At 46.8% G+C, this 21858-nt stretch overlaps 1 protein-coding gene across 1 annotated transcript in view; it reads right to left on the reverse strand.

Moving 5' to 3' along the window:
• The window catches only part of fat2 (FAT atypical cadherin 2), a 109401-nt gene that overhangs the window by 38385 nt on the left and 49158 nt on the right, over positions 1–21858 (reverse strand). The window contains exons 8-16 of the mRNA XM_072395138.1: positions 21538–21600; positions 19845–20057; positions 18985–19195; positions 14694–18361; positions 13530–13926; positions 9491–9690; positions 8897–9050; positions 6764–6997; positions 5003–5392 (exon numbers count right to left, since the gene is read on the reverse strand). Of these exons, the coding sequence (XP_072251239.1) occupies positions 5003–5392; positions 6764–6997; positions 8897–9050; positions 9491–9690; positions 13530–13926; positions 14694–18361; positions 18985–19195; positions 19845–20057; positions 21538–21600 (5530 nt within the window). The remainder of the gene's footprint in view (positions 1–5002; positions 5393–6763; positions 6998–8896; positions 9051–9490; positions 9691–13529; positions 13927–14693; positions 18362–18984; positions 19196–19844; positions 20058–21537; positions 21601–21858) is intronic.

Consider the following 21858-nt stretch of genomic DNA (forward strand, 5'->3'; position numbering starts at 1 on the left):
AAAAACACATTTTCTTTAAGGCGTGCTCATGTTTGTTCTTACTCTAAACAGCTGAGCTGCGTAGCGTCTTTTTTCATTGGTCGTCGGCGCCGTTTATACCAGAAAAATTTAACTTTTTTGGTTGTTTCTGTAACCTTTACAGTAGCTGATGTGGAGATGAATCGAGGTAACAGCAGCGAGAGCAGCCAGCTGAAACCAAACACTCAACCAGCTCTTCTTTAATGCAGCTTTTTATGTTTACATGACACTGGAAAAACTTAAATATTGTTTCACAATTTGGAAACGCTTCAGGCTGATTGAAATGGTATGAAATCATGCTTCTCCAAAACTGACTAAGACACCCAAGCAAAGCGAATGTAGCAGACTTTACTTCTGCTTGAGTACACTCAACTAATCCCAGCTTTTTGCATCTTTTTCTACAACCCGTAAGATGTAAGTGTATATTAACACAATTAAATTCCTGAGAAAACTCCTGTCATTCACATAATTTTCTGTTTCTTAGAAAGAACGAACGAACGAACTTTCAGAAAGAAAGAAGGAACGAACTTTCAGAAAGAAAGAAAGAAGGAACGAACTTTCAGAAAGAAAGAAAGAAGGAACGAACTTTCAGAAAGAAAGAAAGAACGAACTTTCAGAAAGAAGGAACGAACTTTCAGAAAGAAGGAACGAACTTTCAGAAAGAAGGAAAGAAGGAACGAACTTTCAGAAAGAAAGAAAGAAGGAACGAACTTTCAGAAAGAAAGAAAGAAGGAACGAACTTTCAGAAAGAAAGAAAGAAGGAACGAACTTTCAGAAAGAAAGAAAGAAGGAACGAACTTTCAGAAAGAAAGAAGGAACAAACTTTCAGAAAGAAAGAAAGAAGGAACAAACTTTCAGAAAGAAAGAAAGAAGGAACGAACTTTCAGAAAGAAAGAAAGAAGGAACCAACTTTCAGAAAGAAAGAAAGAAGGAACCAACTTTCAGAAAGAAAGAACGAAGGAACCAACTTTCAGAAAGAAAGAACGAAGGAACCAACTTTCAGAAAGAAAGAAAGAAGGAACGAACTTTCAGAAAGAAGGAACGAGCTTTCAGAAAGAAGGAACGGTTGGTTGTTTCTGTAACCTTTACAGTAGCTGATGTGGAGAGGGATCGAGGTAACAGCAGCAAGAGCAGCCAGCTGAAACCAAACACTCAACCAGCTCTTCTTTAATGCAGCTTTTTATGTTTACATGACACTGGAAAAACTTAAATATTGTTTCACAATTTGGAAACGCTTCAGGCTGATTGAAATGGTATGAAATCATGCTTCTCCGAAACTGACTAAGACACCCAAGCAAAGCGAATGTAGCAGACTTTACTTCTGCTTGAGTACACTAATCCCAGCTTTTTGCATCTTCTTCTACAAACAGTAAGATGTAAGTGTATATTAACACAAATAAGTTCCTGAGAAAACTCTTGTCATTCACATCATTTTCTGTTTCTTAGAAAGAAAGAAAGAAAGAACTTTCAGAAAGAAAGAAAGAAGGAACGAACTTTCAGAAAGAAAGAAAGAAGGAACGAACTTTCAGAAAAAAAGAAGGAACAAACTTTCAGAAAGAAAGAAGGAACTTTCGGAAAGAAGGAACGAACTTTCAGAAAAAAGGAACGAACTTTCAGAGAGAAGGAACGAACTTTCAGAAAGAAAGAAGGAAAGAAAGAACGAACTTTCAGAAAGAAAGAAAGAACGGCCGAGCTTTCAGAAAGAAAGAAAGAAGGAACTTTCAGAAAGAAAGAAGGAACTTTCAGAAAGAAAGAAAGAAGGAACTTTCAGAAAGAAAGAAAGAAGGAACTTTCAGAAAGAAAGAAGGAACGAACTTTCAAAAAAGGAACGAACTTTCAGAAAGAAGGAACGAACTTTCAGAAAGAAGGAACGAACTTTCAGAAAGAAAGAACGAACTTTCAGAAAGAAGGAACGAACTTTCAGAAAGAAGGAACGAACTTTCAGAAAGAAGGAACGAACTTTCAGAAAGAAAGAACGAACCTACTTTCAGAAAGAAAGAACGAACCTACTTTCAGAAAGAAAGAACGACCGAGCTTTCAGAAAGAAAGAAAGAAAGAACTTTCAGAAAGAAAGAAAGAAGGAACTTTCAGAAAGAAAGAAAGAAGGAACTTTCAGAAAGAAAGAAAGAAGGAACTTTCAGAAAGAAAGAAAGAAGGAACTTTCAGAAAGAAAGAAGGAACAAACTTTCAGAAAGAAAGAAAGAAGGAACAAACTTTCAGAAAGAAAGAAAGAAGGAACAAACTTTCAGAAAGAAAGAAAGAAGGAACAAACTTTCAGAAAGAAAGAAAGAAGGAACAAACTTTCAGAAAGAAAGAAAGAAGGAACAAACTTTCAGAAAGAAAGAAAGAAGGAACGAACTTTCAGAAAGAAAGAAAGAAGGAACGAACTGTCAGAAAGAAGGAACGAACTTTCAGAAAGGAAGAAAGAAGGAACGAACTTTCAGAAAGGAAGAAAGAAGGAACGAACTTTCAGAAAGAAAGAAAGAAGGAACGAACTTTCAGAAAGAAAGAAAGAAGGAACGAACTTTCAGAAAGAAAGAAAGAAGGAACGAACTTTCAGAAAGAAAGAAAGAAGGAACGAACTTTCAGAAAGAAAGAAAGAAGGAACGAACTTTCAGAAAGAAAGAAAGAAGGAACGAACTTTCAGAAAGAAAGAAAGAAGGAACGAACTTTCAGAAAGAAAGAAAGAAGGAACGAACTTTCAGAAAGAAAGAAAGAATGAACGAACTTTCAGAAAGAAAGAAGGAACGAACTTTCAGAAAGAAAGAAGGAACGAACTTTCAGAAAGAAAGAAGGAACGAACTTTCAGAAAGAAAGAAGGAACGAACTTTCAGAAAGAAAGAAAGAAAGAAGGAACGAACTTTCAGAAAGAAAGAAAGAAAGAAGGAACGAACTTTCAGAAAGAAAGAAAGAACGAACTTTCAGAAAGAAAGAAGGAACGAACTTTCAGAAAGAAAGAAAGAAGGAACGAACTTTCAGAAAGAAAGAAAGAAGGAACGAACTTTCAGAAAGAAAGAAAGAAGGAACGAACTTTCAGAAAGAAAGAAAGAAGGAACGAACTTTCAGAAAGAAAGAAAGAAGGAACGAACTTTCAGAAAGAAAGAAAGAAGGAACGAACTTTCAGAAAGAAAGAAAGAAGGAACGAACTTTCAGAAAGAAAGAAAGAAGGAACGAACTTTCAGAAAGAAAGAAGGAACGAACTTTCAGAAAGAAAGAAGGAACGAACTTTCAGAAAGAAAGAAGGAACGAACTTTCAGAAAGAAAGAAAGAAAGAAGGAACGAACTTTCAGAAAGAAAGAAAGAAAGAAGGAACGAACTTTCAGAAAGAAAGAAAGAACGAACTTTCAGAAAGAAAGAAAGAAAGAACGAACTTTCAGAAAGAAAGAAAGAAAGAAGGAACGAACTTTCAGAAAGAAGGAACGAACTTTCAGAAAGAAGGAACGAACTTTCAGAAAGAAGGAACGAACTTTCAGAAAGAAGGAACGAACTTTCAGAAAGAAGGAACGAACTTTCAGAAAGAAGGAACGAACTTTCAGAAAGAAAGAACGAACGAACTTTCAGAAAGAAAGAACGAACCTACTTTCAGAAAGAAAGAACGACCGAGCTTTCAGAAAGAAAGAAGGAAGGAACGAACTTTCAGAAAGAAAGAAGGAAGGAACGAACTTTCAGAAAGAAAGAAGGAAGGAACGAACTTTCAGAAAGAAAGAAGGAAGGAACGAACTTTCAGAAAGAAAGAAAGAAAGAAAGAAGGAACGAACTTTCAGAAAGAAAGAAAGAACGAACTTTCAGAAAGAAAGAAAGAACGAACTTTCAGAAAGAAAGAAAGAACGAACTTTCAGAAAGAAAGAAAGAAGGAACGAACTTTCAGAAAGAAAGAAAGAACGAACTTTCAGAAAGAAAGAAAGAAGGAACGAACTTTCAGAAAGAAAGAAAGAAGGAACGAACTTTCAGAAAGAAAGAAAGAAGGAACGAACTTTCAGAAAGAAAGAAAGAAGGAACGAACTTTCAGAAAGAAAGAAAGAACTTTCAGAAAGAAAGAAAGAACTTTCAGAAAGAAAGAAAGAAGGAACGAACTTTCAGAAAGAAAGAAAGAAGGATGATTGTATCTAAACGGTATCGTCTCCCGATAGGTCCAACATGCAGCTCGTATTCTGATTGGTCGACCGCGCAGCTCGTATTCTGATTGGTCCACACGTGGACCTGTGTTTGTGAGGCCCGAACGCAAACTGATTCATGCACATTTACTTTTAAATTGTAACTCATTACAAACTAATTATTTATTCCAAGTAAAAGGTGTCGGTCGCTCTTAGATTATTGCACTTTGTAACTTTTATGTAAATGAATGAGTTTGAAAAAAGGCGTTTAGTTTTTCTCGGTTCTTAAAATGAACATAACTGCTGCAGCCATCAGGGAACATACTGTGGTGCAGTAATAATAAAGGTTAAATCAATTATGCAGCTAATGAGCCATGAACACCTCTGGCCTCGCTGCAGGGAATCAAATGAAGCCTTTCTTAAATGTTCCAGATGTAAACTGCTGCGTCTCAGACACCAGGAGGAAAGTTTAATGTTTAACTGATACAAAGAGAAATTCTTTGCTTTTACAGTCTGAGACCAAATGGGTTCAGAATGTGGAGCAAATACAGAGAAATATTCCTTAAATGAGCCGTTCTGCTCAGGTTACTGTGATGAGTCATGAGTAATCAGATTAATAAAGAAGGAATTATCAACATGAAACTGTGAAATGAGCGAAAAGAGCCAATAAAAACTAAATCTAAAGCTAAAAACTAATGAGGAAATATAATAAATATAAGATAAAGAGTAAATTTCATCACAGGGAGATCATATAAAAACTAATTTGTTCTTCTTTATAGTTTAAGATTAATTAGATTTTTCAACAACAGCTTTTTATCTTTTTTTCTGTCATTTTTTTAAAACCGCCGCAGCGTCACATCAAAAAGAAGCAGAAGAAGAGCTGTTCTGACCTGTTTCTGAGTTCAGGAGGAACCGTCCGTCCTCGTTTCCTGAGACGATGCGGTAAACGATGGGATCCGGGCCGCCGCCATCTCTGGTGAGCGCGGAAACGCTCAGCACCTCCGACCCCACCGCTATGGATTCTGGGAGCTGGGCGGTGTACTCGGAGCTCAGGAAGACGGGCTGGTAGTTGTCCAGGGAGACCACGTCCACGGTCATGGTTGCAACAGAGTAGAGGTGACGAGGAAGACCGCGGTCGGTGGCCTTCACCTTCAACTCGAAGGCTGGCGGCGTGTCGGAGGTCAGAGGTCGCTCCAGGCGCAGAACCCCCGAAAACTCATCCAGAGAGAAGTAGCCCTCGTCGCCTGCCAGGAGGGAGTACTTCACCTCTGAGTTTATACCTGCAGAAAAGACGGATTTGGTTTGGTCTGAGAGCAGATTTGCTACTTTGGGATGAACCAGACGGCGCCATCAAAGGTCAGCGTTTGAACTGAAACAGACAGATGGTTGAATCCTTCCTTTTCTCAGGAGTTTAGAAACTGACTCAAACTCGGCCCAACGGTCTAACCTCTGGATCTCAGGGGATCCGAGGTGGAAGTGTTTGGTGAGAAATAAATAAAATGGCGACAGATGCTTTGACACGGATCTGTGCGCCTGCTGTCTGAGCGAAGAAGACAAGCTGCTGCACATCTGAAGGAGTGGCTGAGCCTGTGTGCTCCAACCTGTCTGAATGTGTCCGGACTTTTTATTTGTTTCGTTTCAGCGGGTAAACCTTTGGGCCTTGAACGCATTCCCACAGCTTTAAACCCAACAGGGAAACTTAAAGAAGCAGCAGGAGGGAACCAGGAAGAGATTAATGAGGAAATAAAGGATTGTTTCACTTCTAAAAGAGTAATCAGGCACCCAGAAAGAGAAAGAATCAAACTGATCAATCACATCATACCTTTATCCTCATAGATCGCCTCTAATGAACTGATCCAAACATATTTTATGCACATTTGATGCTTTGTTACAGTTACAACTCATTTATTTATACGTTTGAGGCTCTGTGGGGATAGAAAAGACGGCTGGACAAACGCAGCACATCTGTTTCTGTGGATATTTATCTACTGAACAGTCTGCAGCAGGAGCTTTAAGAACAATCAAGGCAGAAAAATCGATTGAATCGTTTTGTTCCAGCATGCGACTGAAGCGCCTGGTCGTGTGTGAAAGTCATTGTAAAGCAACAGATGTCTTTCACAAAGTCCCCAAGAAAGAAAAAAGGGATAAAAATCCATCTAAAAAAGGGTTTAAAGAGCACAAAACAAAGTGTAAACGGTGTTTAAAAGACATGTCGGCTGCCACGCTCAAATAAAAGAAGCGATTCCTCTCAGGGATTTACAATCTTACTGAACTAATCAACAGTTAGTGGCTGAAGCATGAAAGAAGAAGGCAGTTAAAAGCCAACACGGTTGTTTTAATGTCTTCAACCAGCAATTTAACACGATGGTGAGAGTCAAAAACACTGAAGAGCCGCCATTTAATCCCAAATACCTTTTCAAAATAACAACGAAGGAGGAAGAGAGAAGCTGAGAATGTAAAATGACTGCGAGTCATAAATAAAGAGAGGTGCTGATGCTGTCGGGGTTAAAGGTTAAACTCTACCTGCTGCAAATCATTAGCAGCAGGGAGAAGGTGTCGGGCGGCGTTTCGTTATGTTTGGGATCAGTGAAAGCTCACCTGCACACAAAGGAAGGATAACATGACCTGAGAGGAAACCATCAGCTGCTCACCTGTGTCGGGGTCTTTGGCGTATATGACGGCGACCGGCGTGCGAACCGTGGTGTTGTCGAACACGGTGACCTCGTAGTGGCTGGAGGAGAAGCGGGGCGGGTTGTCGTTCATGTCCTGGATCATCAGCATGATGTCAGCCTGACAGGATCGACCGCCGCCGTCCGTCGCCTTCGCCACCAGGTTGAACTCCACGTCCTTCTCACGGTCCAACTCCCCCAGAGTGAACAGCTGACCTGAGGAGGTGCTCAGCCGTCACACTCAGGAAACACAGCCTGTGCAAAACCTGCTAACATCTGGATCTAATTCTTCTGGGTGCTTTGAGAAGGAAAAAGCTCTCTTAAGGGGACTCTTCCCATTACTCCTCATTTCTACAGATTCATTCAGTCTCAGCAGCCTGTTTGCACATCACTTGAGTTTCTAAAAGCAGAATGGGAGGCAGAGCCTTCAGTTATCAGGCCCCTAAAAGCAGAATGGGAGGCAGAGCCTTCAGTTATCAGGCCCCTAAAAGCAGAATGGGAGGCAGAGCCTTCAGTTATCAGGCCCCTAAAAGCAGAATGGGAGGCAGAGCCTTCAGTTATCAGGCCCCTAAAAGCAGAATGGGAGGCAGAGCCTTCAGTTATCAGGCCCCTTAAAGCAGAATGGGAGGCAGAGCCTTCAGTTATCAGGCCCCTAAAAGCAGAATGGGAGGCAGAGCCTTCAGTTATCAGGCCCCTAAAAGCAGAATGGGAGGCAGAGCCTTCAGTTATCAGGCCCCTTAAAGCAGAATGGGAGGCAGAGCCTTCAGTTATCAGGCCCCTAAAAGCAGAATGGGAGGCAGAGCCTTCAGTTATCAGGCCCCTAAAAGCAGAATGGGAGGCAGAGCCTTCAGTTATCAGGCCCCTCTCTTGTGGAATAAGCTGCCAGTAAATGTCCAGGAAGCAGACACCCTTTCCACTTATAAGATTAGGCTTAAAACTTTCCTTTCTGATAAAGCTTATAGTTAGGGATGGCTCAGGTGAGCCTGAAACATCCCATAGTTCTGCTGCTATAGGCCCAGCCTGCTGGGACCTCATCTGTCACACCTTTCCTCACTTTGCTCTCTTTTTCTCCCTGTTTAATTTCTCAAAATATTTTATGTCCCTGTGACATTATTGTGGTTATTAACTTGTGTTTCCCTGTTCCAGCAGGTATCCTTTGAATGGTGTTATGGTGTTTTCCCCCCCTCTTTTCCCTCTTTTCTGTCTTCTCGAACCCCAGCTGGTCGAGGCGGATGGACACCCTTCCTGGTTCTGGTTCTGCCAGAGGTTTCTTCCTGGTTCTGCCAGAGGTTTCTTCCTGAGTCTGGTTCTGCTAGAGGTTTCTTCCTGGTTCTGCTAGAGGTTTCTTCCTGGTTCTGGTTCTGCCAGAGGTTTCTTCCTGGTTCTGCCAAAGGTTTCTTCCTGGTTCTGGTTCTGCCAGAGGTTTCTTCCTGGTTCTGGTTCTGCCAGAGGTTTCTTCCTGGTTCTGTCAGAGGTTTCTTCCTGGTTCTGGTTCTGCCAGAGGTTTCTTCCTGGTTCTTCCAGAGGTTTCTTCCTGGTTCTGGTTCTGCCAGAGGTTTCTTCCTGGTTCTGGTTCTGCCAGAGGTTTCTTCCTGTTAAAGGGAGTCGTTCCTTTCCACAGTCCCTCAGGCTCAGGACGGGAGATTGGACTGAAGACAACTTTCGGTCCAATCTGTTGGTTTCCTTAGCTCGGATATTATTTTTGAATTGGCTCCATATGAATTAATTGGATTATGATTACAATGAATTGAATTCCAATTGGCTTGAATTGGACTTTATTATTTCAGTGCCTTGAGATGACATTTGTTGTAATCTGGCGCTTTATAAATAAAATTGAATTGAATTGAATTGCGATATCATCACAGCCCGCAGAGTTAGACGGCTGCATAATGATGCATTCTGACCCAGAATTAGAGTTTCAGGTGTGAAATCTGTGCTCGTGGAATAATAGTTTCCTGTCATCATCTTAAAGCATTCGTGTAACTAATTTAGATTGGTGAAGAAGTTTGTTCCTGTACTGCTAAACAGATCCTGGCCCTGGAAGGAAAGCTGTAAACTGCTGTTTAACATTACAAACAGCTCCGATCCGCAGTGTTTTCAGCCCAAACATCATACCTGTCCGGTGTTCCAGGTGGAACTTGTCTGCATTCGGGCCGTGCAGCGTGTAGGAGATCTCGCTGTTTGCTCCCATGTCGGGATCTGAAGCGTAAACTTTGAGCACGAACATGCCTGGAGATGAGTTCTCCATCACCACCTCTCTGTACACCAGCTGGAATCAGAGGATCAGAACAATAATGAGGCTTTAAAGGCAGATCTCTGAGTGCTGGATCAATCTGGGGCTGGATAGTGTAGTGGTATCATTGCCACCTTCCATGTGGGAGATCTGGGTTCAAATCCCCTGCATGAAAGGTATTACCTCCAGTAGGGGTCCTTAGGCAAGACCCCCTTACCCTGTCTGCCTACCTGTAAGTCGCTTTGGATAAAAGCGTCTGCTAAATGCATAAACAATGTAAACAATCTGATTTAAAGCAAGACGAACAGCTGCAGGAGTCTACGAAAACCAACGAGGGACTGATTCTGAATGTCAGAAATGACTCATTCTGTCTCATTTAGGTTTTTAAAAAACTTCTGGAAGGGTCCCAACTTCCCAGAGAGACAAACTAAACAAAAAGGTGTAAAAAACCTCCTGAAATGCATGTAGTTTCTCACCTGTTCGCACACCGGACTGTTGTCATTGATGTCCAACACGTGGACGTCCACAGTGATCGGAGCCTCAAACTTCCCGTCAGTGGCCGTCACCTTCAGCGTGTATCTGTCTTTGGTCTCTCGGTCCAGATTCTCCTTCAGGATCAGACCCCACTGACCCTCGTCCTCCTGGATGATGGCAAACTGGCCCAACGGGTCTCCGTCTGAGGGAGAAACAAAGAGTCGGCACCATCGGTGGGATGAATCGATCACACAGACGTCAGACTACCAAAGGTGCTCCAACTCAAGGGTCTGAAAGCTGCCATCAGGACGTTTCAGCTTTTTATTTGAAATACATCAACAAATACACTCCTGCAGAACGGGTGTAGAAACTATTAAAAGTTGAGTTTCCTGTTTAAAACAGAAGTTTCTTTTATACTTTGTACAAAGCCACATGCTTCCTGATAAATAATTCAGTCATTTCTGTTGCTGCGACTCTCGGTTCTGTGAGGAGGAGGATTTCTCCACAGCACACAGACTCTTGGGGCTTTGACTCTTTTGTTGTCTGTTGTACAAACTTATGTTTCATCGTCTTCACAACTGACGCCGGCTGCTAATCATGGCCGACAGGTTGCGTCAGTCAGTCGCACACCTTGTCTGAGTCAAGAGTCTGATCGCGGGAGTCTGATCGTGGGGGTCCAATCGCGGGAGTCCGACCGCGGGAGTCCGATCGCGGGAGTCCGATCGCGAGAGTCCGACCGCGAGGGTCCGACCGCGAGAGTCCGACCGCGAGAGTCCGATCGCTGGAGTCCGACCGCGAGAGTCCGATCGCTGGAGTCCGACCGCGAGAGTCCGATCGCTGGGGTCCGACCGCGAGAGTCCGATCGCTGGAGTCCGACCGCGAGAGTCCGATCGCTGGAGTCCGACCGCGAGAGTCCGATCGCTGGAGTCCGACCGCGAAAGTCCGACCGCGGGAGTCCGACCGCGGGAGTCCGACCGCGAATGTCTGACCGCGAGAGTCCGATCGCTGGAGTCCGACCGCGAGAGTCCGATCGCTGGAGTCCGACCGCGAAAGTCCGACCGCGAGAGTCCGACCGCAAATGTCCGACCGCGAGAGTCCGACCGCGAGAGTCCGACCGCGGGGGTCCGATCGCAAGAGTCCGAGCGCGGGAGTCCGACCGCGAATGTCTGACCGCGAGAGTCCGATCGCGGGAGTCCGACCGCGAGAGTCCGACCGCGGGAGTCCGACCGCGGGAGTCCGACCGCGAGAGTCCGACCGCGAGAGTCCGACCGCGAGAGTCCGACCGCGGGAGTCCGACCGCGAGAGTCCGACCGCGGGAGTCCGACCGCGAGAGTCCGACCGCGAGAGTCCGACCGCGAGAGTCCGACCGCGGGAGTCCGACCGCGAGAGTCCGACCGCGGGAGTCCGACCGCGAGAGTCCGACCGCGGGAGTCCGACCGCGGGAGTCCGACCGCGAGATTCCGATCGCTGGAGTCCGACCGCGGGAATCCGACCGCGAGAGTCCGACCGCGAGATTCCGACCGCGGGAGTCCGACCGCGGGAGTGCGACCGCGGGAGTCCGACCGCGAGAGTCCGACCGCGAGAGTCCGACCGCGAGAGTCCGACCGCGGGAATCCGACCGCGAGATTCCGACCGCCGGAGTCCGACCGCGAGAGTCCGATCGCTGGAGTCCGACCGCGAGAGTCCGATCGCTGGAGTCCGACCGCGAGAGTCCGACCGCGAGAGTCCGATCGCTGGAGTCCGACCGCGAATGTCCGACCGCGAGAGTTCGACCGCGGGAGTCCGACCGCGAGAGTCCGACCGCGGGAGTCCGACCGCGAGAGTCCGACCGCGGGAGTCCGATCGCGGGAGTCCGATCGCGGGAGTCCGATCGCGGGAGTCCGATCGCGGGAGTCCGATCGCTGGAGTCCGACCGCGAGAGTCCGACCGCGGGAGTCCGACCGCGAGAGTCCGACCGCGGGAGTCCGACCGCGAGAGTCCGACCGCGGGAGTCCGACCGCGAGAGTCCGACCGCGAGAGTCCGACCGCGGGAGTCCGACCGCGGGAGTCCGACCGCGAGAGTCCGACCGCGAGAGTCCGACCGCGGGAGTCCGACCGCGAGAGTCCGACCGCGGGAGTCCGACCGCGAGAGTCCGACCGCGAGAGTCCGACCGCGGGAGTCCGACCGCGAGAGTCCGACCGCGGGAGTCCGACCGCGAGAGTCCGACCGCGGGAGTCCGACCGCGAGAGTCCGACCGCGGGAGTCCGACCGCGGGAGTCCGACCGCGAGATTCCGATCGCTGGAGTCCGACCGCGGGAATCCGACCGCGAGAGTCCGACCGCGAGATTCCGACCGCCGGAGTCCGACCGCGAGAGTCCGATCGCTGGAGTCCGACCGCGAGAGTCCGATCGCTGGAGTCCGACCGCGAGAGTCCGATCGCTGGAGTCCGACCGCGAGAGTCCGATCGCGGGAGTCCGATCGCGGGAGTCCGACCGCGAGATTCCGATCGCTGGAGTCCGACCGCGAATGTCCGACCGCGAGAGTCCGATCGCGAATGTCCGACCGCGAGAGTCCGATCGCGGGAGTCCGACCGCGAGAGTCCGACCGCGGGAGTCCGACCGCGAGATTCCGACCGCGAATGTCCGACCGCGAATGTCCGACCGCGAGAGTCCGACCGCGGGAGTCAGACCGCGGGAGTCCGACCGCGAGAGTCCGACCGCGGGAGTCCGACCGCGAGATTCCGATCGCTGGAGTCCGACCGCGAGGGTCCGACCGCGAGAGTCCGACCGCGAGAGTCCGACCGCGAGATTCCGACCGCCGGAGTCCGACCGCGAGAGTCCGATCGCTGGAGTCCGACCGCGAGAGTACGATCGCTGGAGTCCGACCGCGAGAGTACGATCGCTGGAGTCCGACCGCGAGAGTCCGACCGCGAGAGTCCGACCGCGAGAGTCCGATCGCTGGAGTCCGACCGCGAATGTCCGACCGCGAGAGTCCGACCGCGGGAGTCCGACCGCGAGAGTCCGACCGTGAGAGTCCGATCGCGGGAGTCCGATCGCTGGAGTCCGATCGCGGGAGTCCGACCGCGAGATTCCGATCGCTGGAGTCCGACCGCGAGAGTCCGATCGCGAATGTCCGACCGCGAGAGTCAGACCGCGGGAGTCCGACCGCGAGAGTCCGACCGCGGGAGTCCGACCGCGAGAGTCCGACCGCGGGAGTCCGACCGCGAGAGTCCGACCGCGGGAGTCAGACCGCGGGAGTCCGACCGCGAGATTCCGACCGCGAATGTCCGACCGCGAATGTCCGACCGCGAGAGTCCGACGGCGGGAGTCATGAATACATGAATACTAACAGGAAGTACAAAAACTACCTGTGAGAAAGAACACATCCATCATACTTAATAATCAGTCGTGATGGTGCGTTTTTGAGCTAAATTAATATTAATGTTGACACAATCTCAAACATTAAAGCCACTGAGAGCAGATTCACAGAATCAAATGAAAATACCGGTAATAAAAGGTTAAAATCTGCATCAGGGAAACCATTTCAACAAGAAGACGCAACTTTAACGTGAGGAAAGAATAGCCGAGTTTATTCACTGCAGTAATTGTGGCACCTTTAAACGTCAGGATCCACAAAAACGTGTCAAGTTGAAGTCTCCAGCGTTGAATAAACGTAAAAACTAAAACAGACGTGTTTGGTTGCGTGGAATCATCAGGAATAAACACCAGCTTTTAGGAAAGCACCTTTAATATCAGGTTGTTTCTGTGTGACGCTGCTATTAAATGTAATTCCAACCAAACTCTCCCCTCTTATTAAAAACAGTGCTGTGACAGAAAGCTGTTCTGGAACAGTTAGCTGTCTGGGATTTGCTTTAATTCAAGGTTTGTCTGTGTTGCTGGCTGCTGGGCAGCCCTCTTTGTGCTTAATCTGAGGCTGAATAGCATCACTACTCAGTTCAAAGCAGTTAAAGATTTAATTCTCACCTCATTAACGTTTTAATGAACCAACAGAACATCAGAACTTCAACTTCAACACTGTAACACTCACTCAGACAAGCATACCTGTGATGTAACACGTCACCAGGCGGTTCTCCAGCGACACATCAGCATCTGTGGTCGTCATGGAGACGATAGGTTCAAAGGGGACAAAGTTTTCCTCCACCGAGCCGCGGTACACCTCGTCAGAGAACTTCGGCGGGTTGTCGTTGTCGTCCGTCACCAACACCTCCACCAGGACGCTGGACGACAGCTTGGCGTCACCACCGTGGTCGGTGGCGACCACGCTGAACCTGTAGGCCCTGGTGGCCTCGCAGTCCGTTTCCCGCACCGTGGTGATCCAGCCGCTCTCTCCGTCGATGGCGAACACCTCAGTGATGTCCTGCAGGGGGTCGTCGGGCAGAGACTCCAAGCTGTAGGTCACCTGACCGTTGGTGTCTGTGTCCGGGTCGTTGGCCGTCACCTTAAAGGCAAGATGCACGTAGGTCACGTTTTTGTTTGAATTCATATTTTTTGCCGTCTGTCTGGCAGTCGGATGAACAAGTTTTCAGGTGAGAAAGTGGTCCAGGATGATTGGACATTGGATTGGATAATATCTCAGTCGGTGGAGGACAAAAACATGAAAATTAGCTTGGTTTGATGGGCTACCAGCAGTTTGTTCCTGGGATCCTTGTTCCTCAGTAGGGACTGGATAGTGTAGTGGTATGATTGCCACCTTTCATGTGGGAGACCTGAGTTAAAATCCTCCATGAAAGATACTACTTCCAGTAGGGGTCCTTAGGCAAGACCCACTTACCCTATATGCCTACCTTGCTCTTGCAAAGGCTTATGTCCCAACTGGGTCCCTCCGTTGGTCCCAGGATTGTCATCTAGCAGCTCCTTGTACTTCCCTACCCCCTCTATCTCTGCACTTTATCTTTCTGCTCTTCCTTCTATGCCTGCACCCTATCTCTACTCTGTCCCCTCTGACAGAGTCGGACTCCTGGGTTCCTTCTATGTAGTTTATTGTTAGCTTTTTATAAAGCTGTTATATCTTCATTTGTAAGTCGCTTTGGATAAAAGCGTCTGCTAAATGCATAAACATAAACAGTATGTTAAATTAAAGTCTGATATTGTCTGAATCTACTCTTTTTAGTCATCTCTGACTTCATTAAACCCGGATGGACTATTAAACTCGCTGTCTACATCAAAAAGGAGAGAATCTACATGATAAAACATATTTAGTCTCACCTGAATGACGGTGGTTCCAGCAGGAAGGTTTTCAGCCAGGAACGCCCTGTATGGGCTGGCATCAAACACGGGCTGGTTGTCGTTCACATCCTGGACCTGGATGTTGACGGAAACCAGCGATGCCACGTCTGTTCCATTATGGTTCCCCTGAGCGATCACATCTATCTGGTACCACTTTGTCTTTTCGTGATCGATGGTCTTCTGCAGCAGAAACGTCCCGGTCTCTTTGTCCAAGCTGAACACTTTGTCTTTGTTGCTCTCGACCGTGTTGCCGTTCACCAGGCTGTATATGAGCGGCATGTCGGAGTCCGCCCTCACCGAGCCGATCTCCGTTCCGATGGGAAAGTCCTCTGCAGCTGAGAAGGTGTAGAGAGGCTCCGAGAACTTCGGCAGGGGAACCTCAGGAGGAACCACTTTCACCTGAACAGGGACTGTGGAGTTATAAAAGGGAAGGCTGCCGTCACGAGCCTTGACTTTGAAGTTAAAGATCCTGTTCTCCATGCCAACAAGGCTCTCCTTGACGCTCACCACTCCAGTGAAAGGGTTGATCTCGATGACGTCCTCCGTGACCTCTTCAGCTTCATCTACGGTGTAGGTGACATCTGCATTTTTGCCATCGTCTGCATCATAAGCCATGATCTGAATGACCGGGGAACCTTTATTTACAGTGGACTGGATGGAAACCTGGTACTCTGACGCTTTGAACTGAGGAACATTATCGTTCTCGTCTGTGAGAATTATTTTGACCGTGCAAAACGCCACTTTGCCTCCACCATCTTTAGCCATCACCTTGATGGCAATGACTCTCTGGGTGGGGTTTTCTCTGTCCAGAGGCTGAGTCGTAACAATCTGCCCGTCTTTGTGAATGGCGAATTTCTCATCAGCGAATTTGTTGATGATGGTGTAGTCCACGCTGCCATATGGCCCGTCGTCGGGGTCAATGGCCGCCAATCGTATCACACGAGTTCCAGCCTCTGCATTTTCAGCCAGCTCTGCTTCATAGAGGTTCTGTTTGAAGTATGGACTGTGCTTGTTGCTGTTTATCATGTCAATATTGACCGGTGCAGTCTTCTGAAACACCCCGTCAGACACAGCCACCGTCAGGTTGTAGAAAGGATCCAAGTTCCTCTTACAGACATTAGAAAAGGAGATGATCCCCGAGGATTCGTTGATGTTAAAGTACCGGTCTTCATTGCCCGAGAGGATTTTGTACTTCAGGTTATTCAGGTCGGTAGAGTCGGGGTCTGAAGCCTGGATTTTGATGACTATGTGACCACATTTTGCCATTTCATCTAGCGAGGCTTTATACTGAGAAGTGACAAAGTCTGGAGGATTGTCATTGACATCAGTGACATTTATGAAAACAGAGACCTCACTGCTGAGAGGAATCGTACCATTGTCGATGGCTTTGATTTTTAATTGAAATTTCTTTGTGTTTTCATGATCAAGCACCTGTTTCGTAACAATCAACCCAGTCTCAGGGTCCAACTCAAAGAAATCAGCATCGTTCCCCTCTGTTTTAAGTATGTGGAAGGTCAAATCTTTATTCCTACCAGAGTCTTTGTCTGTGGCAGAGAGCTGAACCACCGAAGTGTCGACTGGGAGCCCTTCAGCAATGTTCACACTGTATGTTAGCTGTGAGAAAACTGGTGCATTATCATTTACGTCCTCCACTTCGATTTCAATCGAGGCCTCTGAGAAAGCTCCAGTCACGGAGTCCGTAGCTCGGACTGTCAACACATGCGAGGTCTCGCTTTCATAGTCCAGTGGGTTGATGACCGTCAACACGCCGGTCTTAAAATCGATGTGAAAATGCTTCGAGGCATTTTCCTCCTCAAGATTGTAGATGAGCCGATAGCCTTCAGGGTTCCTGGCCTGCACATGCAGGATGGTGGTGAACGGGGGAACGTTTTCAGGAACTTTCAGTGGATAAAGAAGAGTTTGGAAAACTGGATTAGTTCGGTTCCTCACTTGGATGCTGAGCTGAGCCATGGTGCTGTAACTGGGCTCCCCCTCATCTGCAGCCAGGACCGTCAGCACATATTTATTCAGAGCTTCGAAGTCCAGAGGTCTTTGAAGGGATACGTCGCCTACGTCAGGATCAATCCGGAAGAGGTCGTAGTCGTCTTCCAGAGAGTACATGATGGATCCATTCTCTCCTAGATCTCGATCAATGGCAGTTGCTTGATATAAAACGTCTCCTGGCTCCGAGTCTTCAGAAACCATCATGGAAAAAGGCAAGTTCAGAAACTGCGGTGAGTTGTCATTGACATCGTCTATAAAGACCTTGACTTGGGCGGTGGCCGTTCTGGGTGGTGTTCGCATGTCTTGTACTTTCACCACGACGTCATAAACATCTTGTTCCTCTCGGTCAAAAGCGATGCCCGTGGTTTCAAGCACACCTGATGTCTGGGAGATGGCAAACTTCCCCATTGGGTTCATGAGAGAAAACAGCAGGGGCTCATTCAAAAGGCATCCTGACACCTTGAGTGCCGCCAAAGTTTTGACCATCTTCAAGTTCTCTGTAACGCTGGCTGAGTACACGCTCTGCTCAAATCCAAGGTCGCTCGCCGTTAGGTTTGTGACGTTTACTTTGACTGTTGCCGAGTCTTTGAAGAGGCCGTCGGAGGCTCTGACGACCAGCTGGTACAGCGGCCTGAACTCAGACACGTTGCTCACGGTGATGACTCCAGTATTGGGGTGAATTGAAAAGGCATTGTGGAGATTTCCTTCAGTGAAGCTGTATGAGACTGCAGAGTCGGGGTCGTGGGCCGTGACACGCACGACCTCCGTGTCTCTGACAGCCGGGAACACGATGGATGGCTCGTACAGCGAGGTGCTGAACTGTGGCGCGCAGTCATTCAGGTCCAGGATGCGAACGGTGACCTTGGCGGGCTCTGCTGCGTACAGCGAAGGCTCCCCAGAGTCCTTCACCTGCACGCTGAGACGATACTCGGCTCTGGCTTCAAAGTCAACGGGCGAAATCAGAGAGATGGTTCCCATACTGGAATCTATCTTAAAGACTTTCCGGGCTTCAGGTTCGAGGATGTGATACGTCAGCAAAGAATTCGAATCTCGATCTGCATCTGACGCCTGAATGACCAGCGGCGTGTTTCTCTCTCCCATCACCATGCTGTTTAGGTGAGCCGACTCGCTGATTTGTCCTGTGTACTCACTCTGCTGGAAAACGGGAGCGTTATCGTTCTCATCGATCACATAGACGTGGACAAGCGTCCTGGACAGCGCTCCCGCTGTGGTGGAGGCTGTAACTTTAAGCTTGTAGGACTCGCAGTTCTCAAAATCAAGGTGCCTTTGGGTTGAAATCAACCCGGTGTAGGGATTGATGTAAAATGTCTCGTTTTTGTTGCCGCTTTCTATCCCATAATGCACTGCAGCTGGGCTCGCTGCCGAGATGGCAACCACAGGGCTGCCAAGAGCGCTTAATTCACTGATCTCTGTCAAATATTCATCCAAAGGGAAGGTGGGGGGGGTGAGGTCGGAGATACGGAGGCGGATGTGGACGGAGCAGAGGTCGGAGCGTTGGGGGAAGCCCTGATCGGTGGCCTTCACTGTCAGGTGGAACTGGTCCTGAGGCTGAAGGTCCAGAGGTTTGGAAACGCCGATGGAGCCCTGGTCTGGATGGATGGAGAAGATGTTGTCGATGTTTCCTGCAGACAGGAGCCGAAATGTGTCAGACAAAGAATCCACAACAAAATGCAGCTTTTATCGCAATTCTTTTGTATCTTTTAATGATACAAAGTTAAAAGGCTTAAAGGGGCAGGTAGGTGTGTTCAGCAGCAAATTAAACTAGTGTGAGGCTGGTATAAATAAATAAATGCAGAGAAAGTATTTGAGTTTATTCCTTTTCAGTGTTTCACAAAATATGTAAAGATCAGAATTACAATAATAGTTTAAAGCTGAATCTGAGACTGTTTTTTACTGCGTAAAGCACCCCGACACATGCTTTGATTGCATCATCTGCTGAATAAATCCTTCTCTGAGCCGTGAGAGCTCTCAGGGGTCAAAATGTTTCTTTTTGAAGTAAAGGAGCGTCTGTAGGACAAAACAACGACTGAGGCCTTGATTCTGAAACAGAAAGGCGCGGCTGGGAAGATGATTGAGATCTCAGATGTCATCTCTGCACCCTTTCTTTGTTTCTGTGGAGCTAAATGTCAAACATTCAAAGTCTGTGGTCGATGGGGGGGGCGGCTCACAGGTAGAACTCAGAGTTAAGGTGAAAAGGAACAAGCAAAGATAAAGATAAAGCTAAAAATAGGCTGCTGCGGCTCACCAGAGTGCAGCGAGTAGCTGATGTCTGCATTGCTTCCCATGTCCTTGTCGAGGGCCTTGACCCGGATGACCTCGGAGCCCACGGGGCTCAGGTTGGAGATGCTGGCCTCGTAGCGAGGCCTGAAGAAAGCCGGGGAGTGGTCGTTACAGTCCTCCACGTGAATCACTACCTTTGCAAAGTTCCTCTTCACTGGTATCTCCTGGTCACGCACCTGAGGAGGCGGAGAAGGTCGTTAAAGGGGCTGAAACAGGAAACTGCTGCAGCTCACGTGTTTTTCTTACTGCTGTTGTGACGAATTAATTAAATGTTTCTTAAGTTTTTTAAGTTTAAGCCAATAAAATCTGGCATTAGAACATTTATATCATTCTTAAAAGGCAGGAACAGTAAGAGTAACAGACAGGAAGTCCTCAGAGTCCCAGGTTTCCTGCTCCAGTCACACTGGAGTCATCTAAAACATGTCGGGGATAGATGGGAGCAGCTAAATGTCTGTTTCTAAAAATGTTTAAGCTTGTTGAATATTCAGTGTCGTAAAAAAACAAGTTTAATTTAACGTATGCATGTAATTCAGTGGAAGAAGTAGCGGTTCTAACAGGATGAAACTGTGACCAGAAGAGGAAAATGAGGGAAACGCTTCTTCAGGAATGTCGTCCATCTCTGGGAATAACTGGGATATTATAACATATCTGAGATTCTGTGAACCTCATCATTTTAATCTTTGGCTTCAGTCTTATTGAAACCATTTCTGTTTACCTTATTTTATCTTTTTTTCCTGCCTAACATGCTGCGATGAACATGTTCTCTGCCTCTTTTTTATGTCCAGCAACACATTCCGGTTTCTGCTGATGTGACAGCACAGTTACCATGACGATGAGCGTATGAACGGAGATCATCTCGTAGTCCAGCTCCTCCGTCATCACCAGGACTCCGCTCTTTGGGTCCAGGTGGAAGAGCTTGGTGCTGTTGGGGTGGAGGCTGCTGTGGATGGAGAACACCAGCTTGCTGTTGGTGTCGGCGTCCTGAGCGCTGATCTGCAGGATGTCCTTCCAGGGGGACGTATCCTCGGGAACCCTCACCTGAACCGCAGGGGAAGGTAAAACAGAAGGATGGAGAAGGATGACTTTAAAACCTGAACCTTAAAACATGACCTATACTTTCTGAATATTATATTTGCTGTTCAACAAACTCACATTTAGACGTAACATTTGACTAAATTTAGACATTTTCTGCAGATGTTGGCTGTTGTTCTGCAGTCTGGGACGTTTTCCCACCAGAACTTAGACAGAAGGATGGAGAAGGATGCAGCTGAATGACTTTAAAACCTAAAAACCTAAAGACTTGAACCTTAAAACGTGACTTATACTTTCTGAATATTATATTTGCCGTTCAACACAAGAAGCTTCTTCAAACTGACTCAACAAACTCACATTTAGACGTAACATTTGACTAAATTTAGACAGAAGGATGCAGCTGAATGACTTTAAAACCTAAAAACGTGAACCTTAAAACGTGACTTATACTTTCTGAATATTATATTTGCCGTTCAACACAAGAAGCCTCTTCAAACTGACTCAACAAACTCACATTTAGACGTAATATTTGACTAAATTTAGACATTTTCTGCAGATGTTGGCTGTTGTTCTGCAGTCTGGGACGTTTTCCCACCATAACTTAGACAGAAGGATGGAGAAGGATGCAGCTGAATGACTTTAAAACCTAAAAACCTAAAAACCTGAACCTTAAAATGTGACTTATACTTTCTGAATATTATATTTGTTGTTCAACACAAGAAGCTTCTTCAAACTGACTCAACAAACTCACATTTAGACGTAACATTTGACTAAATTTAGACATTTTCTGCAGTTGTTGGCTGTTGTTCTGCAGTCTGGGACGTTTTCCCACCATAACTTAGACAGAAGGATGCAGCTGAATGACTTTAAAACCTAAAAACCTAAAAACCTGAACCTTAAAATGTGACTTATACTTTCTGAATATTATATTTGTTGTTCAACACAAGAAGCTTCTTCAAACTGACTCAACAAACTCACATTTAGACGTAACATTTGACTAAATTTAGACATTTTCTGCAGATGTTGGCTGTTGTTCTGCAGGACGTTTTCCCACCAGAACAGAACAGAAGTGATCCATAAAAGATAAGAATATGTTTCTTTTTTAAAGCACAAAACATGTTTCAGGAGAGTTTGTGTCTGTTAAAGAGGAACAAAGCCTCCCTCAGAGTTGGGATGAATGACTGTAAAACATCAGAGTTTAGTAACTATGACGAATGAATGAACAGCAAAATGAATCCATGAGTTCGGTCTAATCACACATGGCCTCTAATCCTGGCTGAGAATCTTAAGGTTTGTGTTATGGATACTTTCTGTTTTCAAAGACAAACCCACAAAAACACGCTTAAGGACTCGTGATCATAGACTGTTGACACGTCTTAGCTGCTTTTCACACCTGGTTGCATCTTGATACACCCGTAATTATCTGGAAAGAATGTCCTTCTTTGTATTATTCCTGTAAAAACTCCCCCCTGCTGCCCGTTCTCACCTCATACAGCGGCTTCAGGAAGACGGGCCGATGCTCGTTCATGTCCAGCACGCGGATGTAGGCCTGCGTTTCACAGATGCAGATCAGAGAGTTTGAGGAAAGCGAAGCTCAGCGGGAACACAGTAAAACATGGAGGGTGGCGCCACTTCCTGCAAGTTTTTTAATTAGATTCTTAACCAGAGATTTTCCAAACTAAACGAGGACGAGGATTAAAGCTGCTGCAGGCGTCCTGTGACTTTAAATCATCACATGCACACTCTTTCCTCTGGAAAAGTATATTTTGATGCTTTTTAATGATTCAGCTGCGATCATCAGGCTGAT

Source organism: Leuresthes tenuis, unplaced genomic scaffold (assembly GCF_036924035.1).
Source record: "Leuresthes tenuis unplaced genomic scaffold, fLeuTen1.0.hap1 SCAF_11, whole genome shotgun sequence".
Classification (NCBI taxonomy): domain Eukaryota; kingdom Metazoa; phylum Chordata; class Actinopteri; order Atheriniformes; family Atherinopsidae; genus Leuresthes; species Leuresthes tenuis.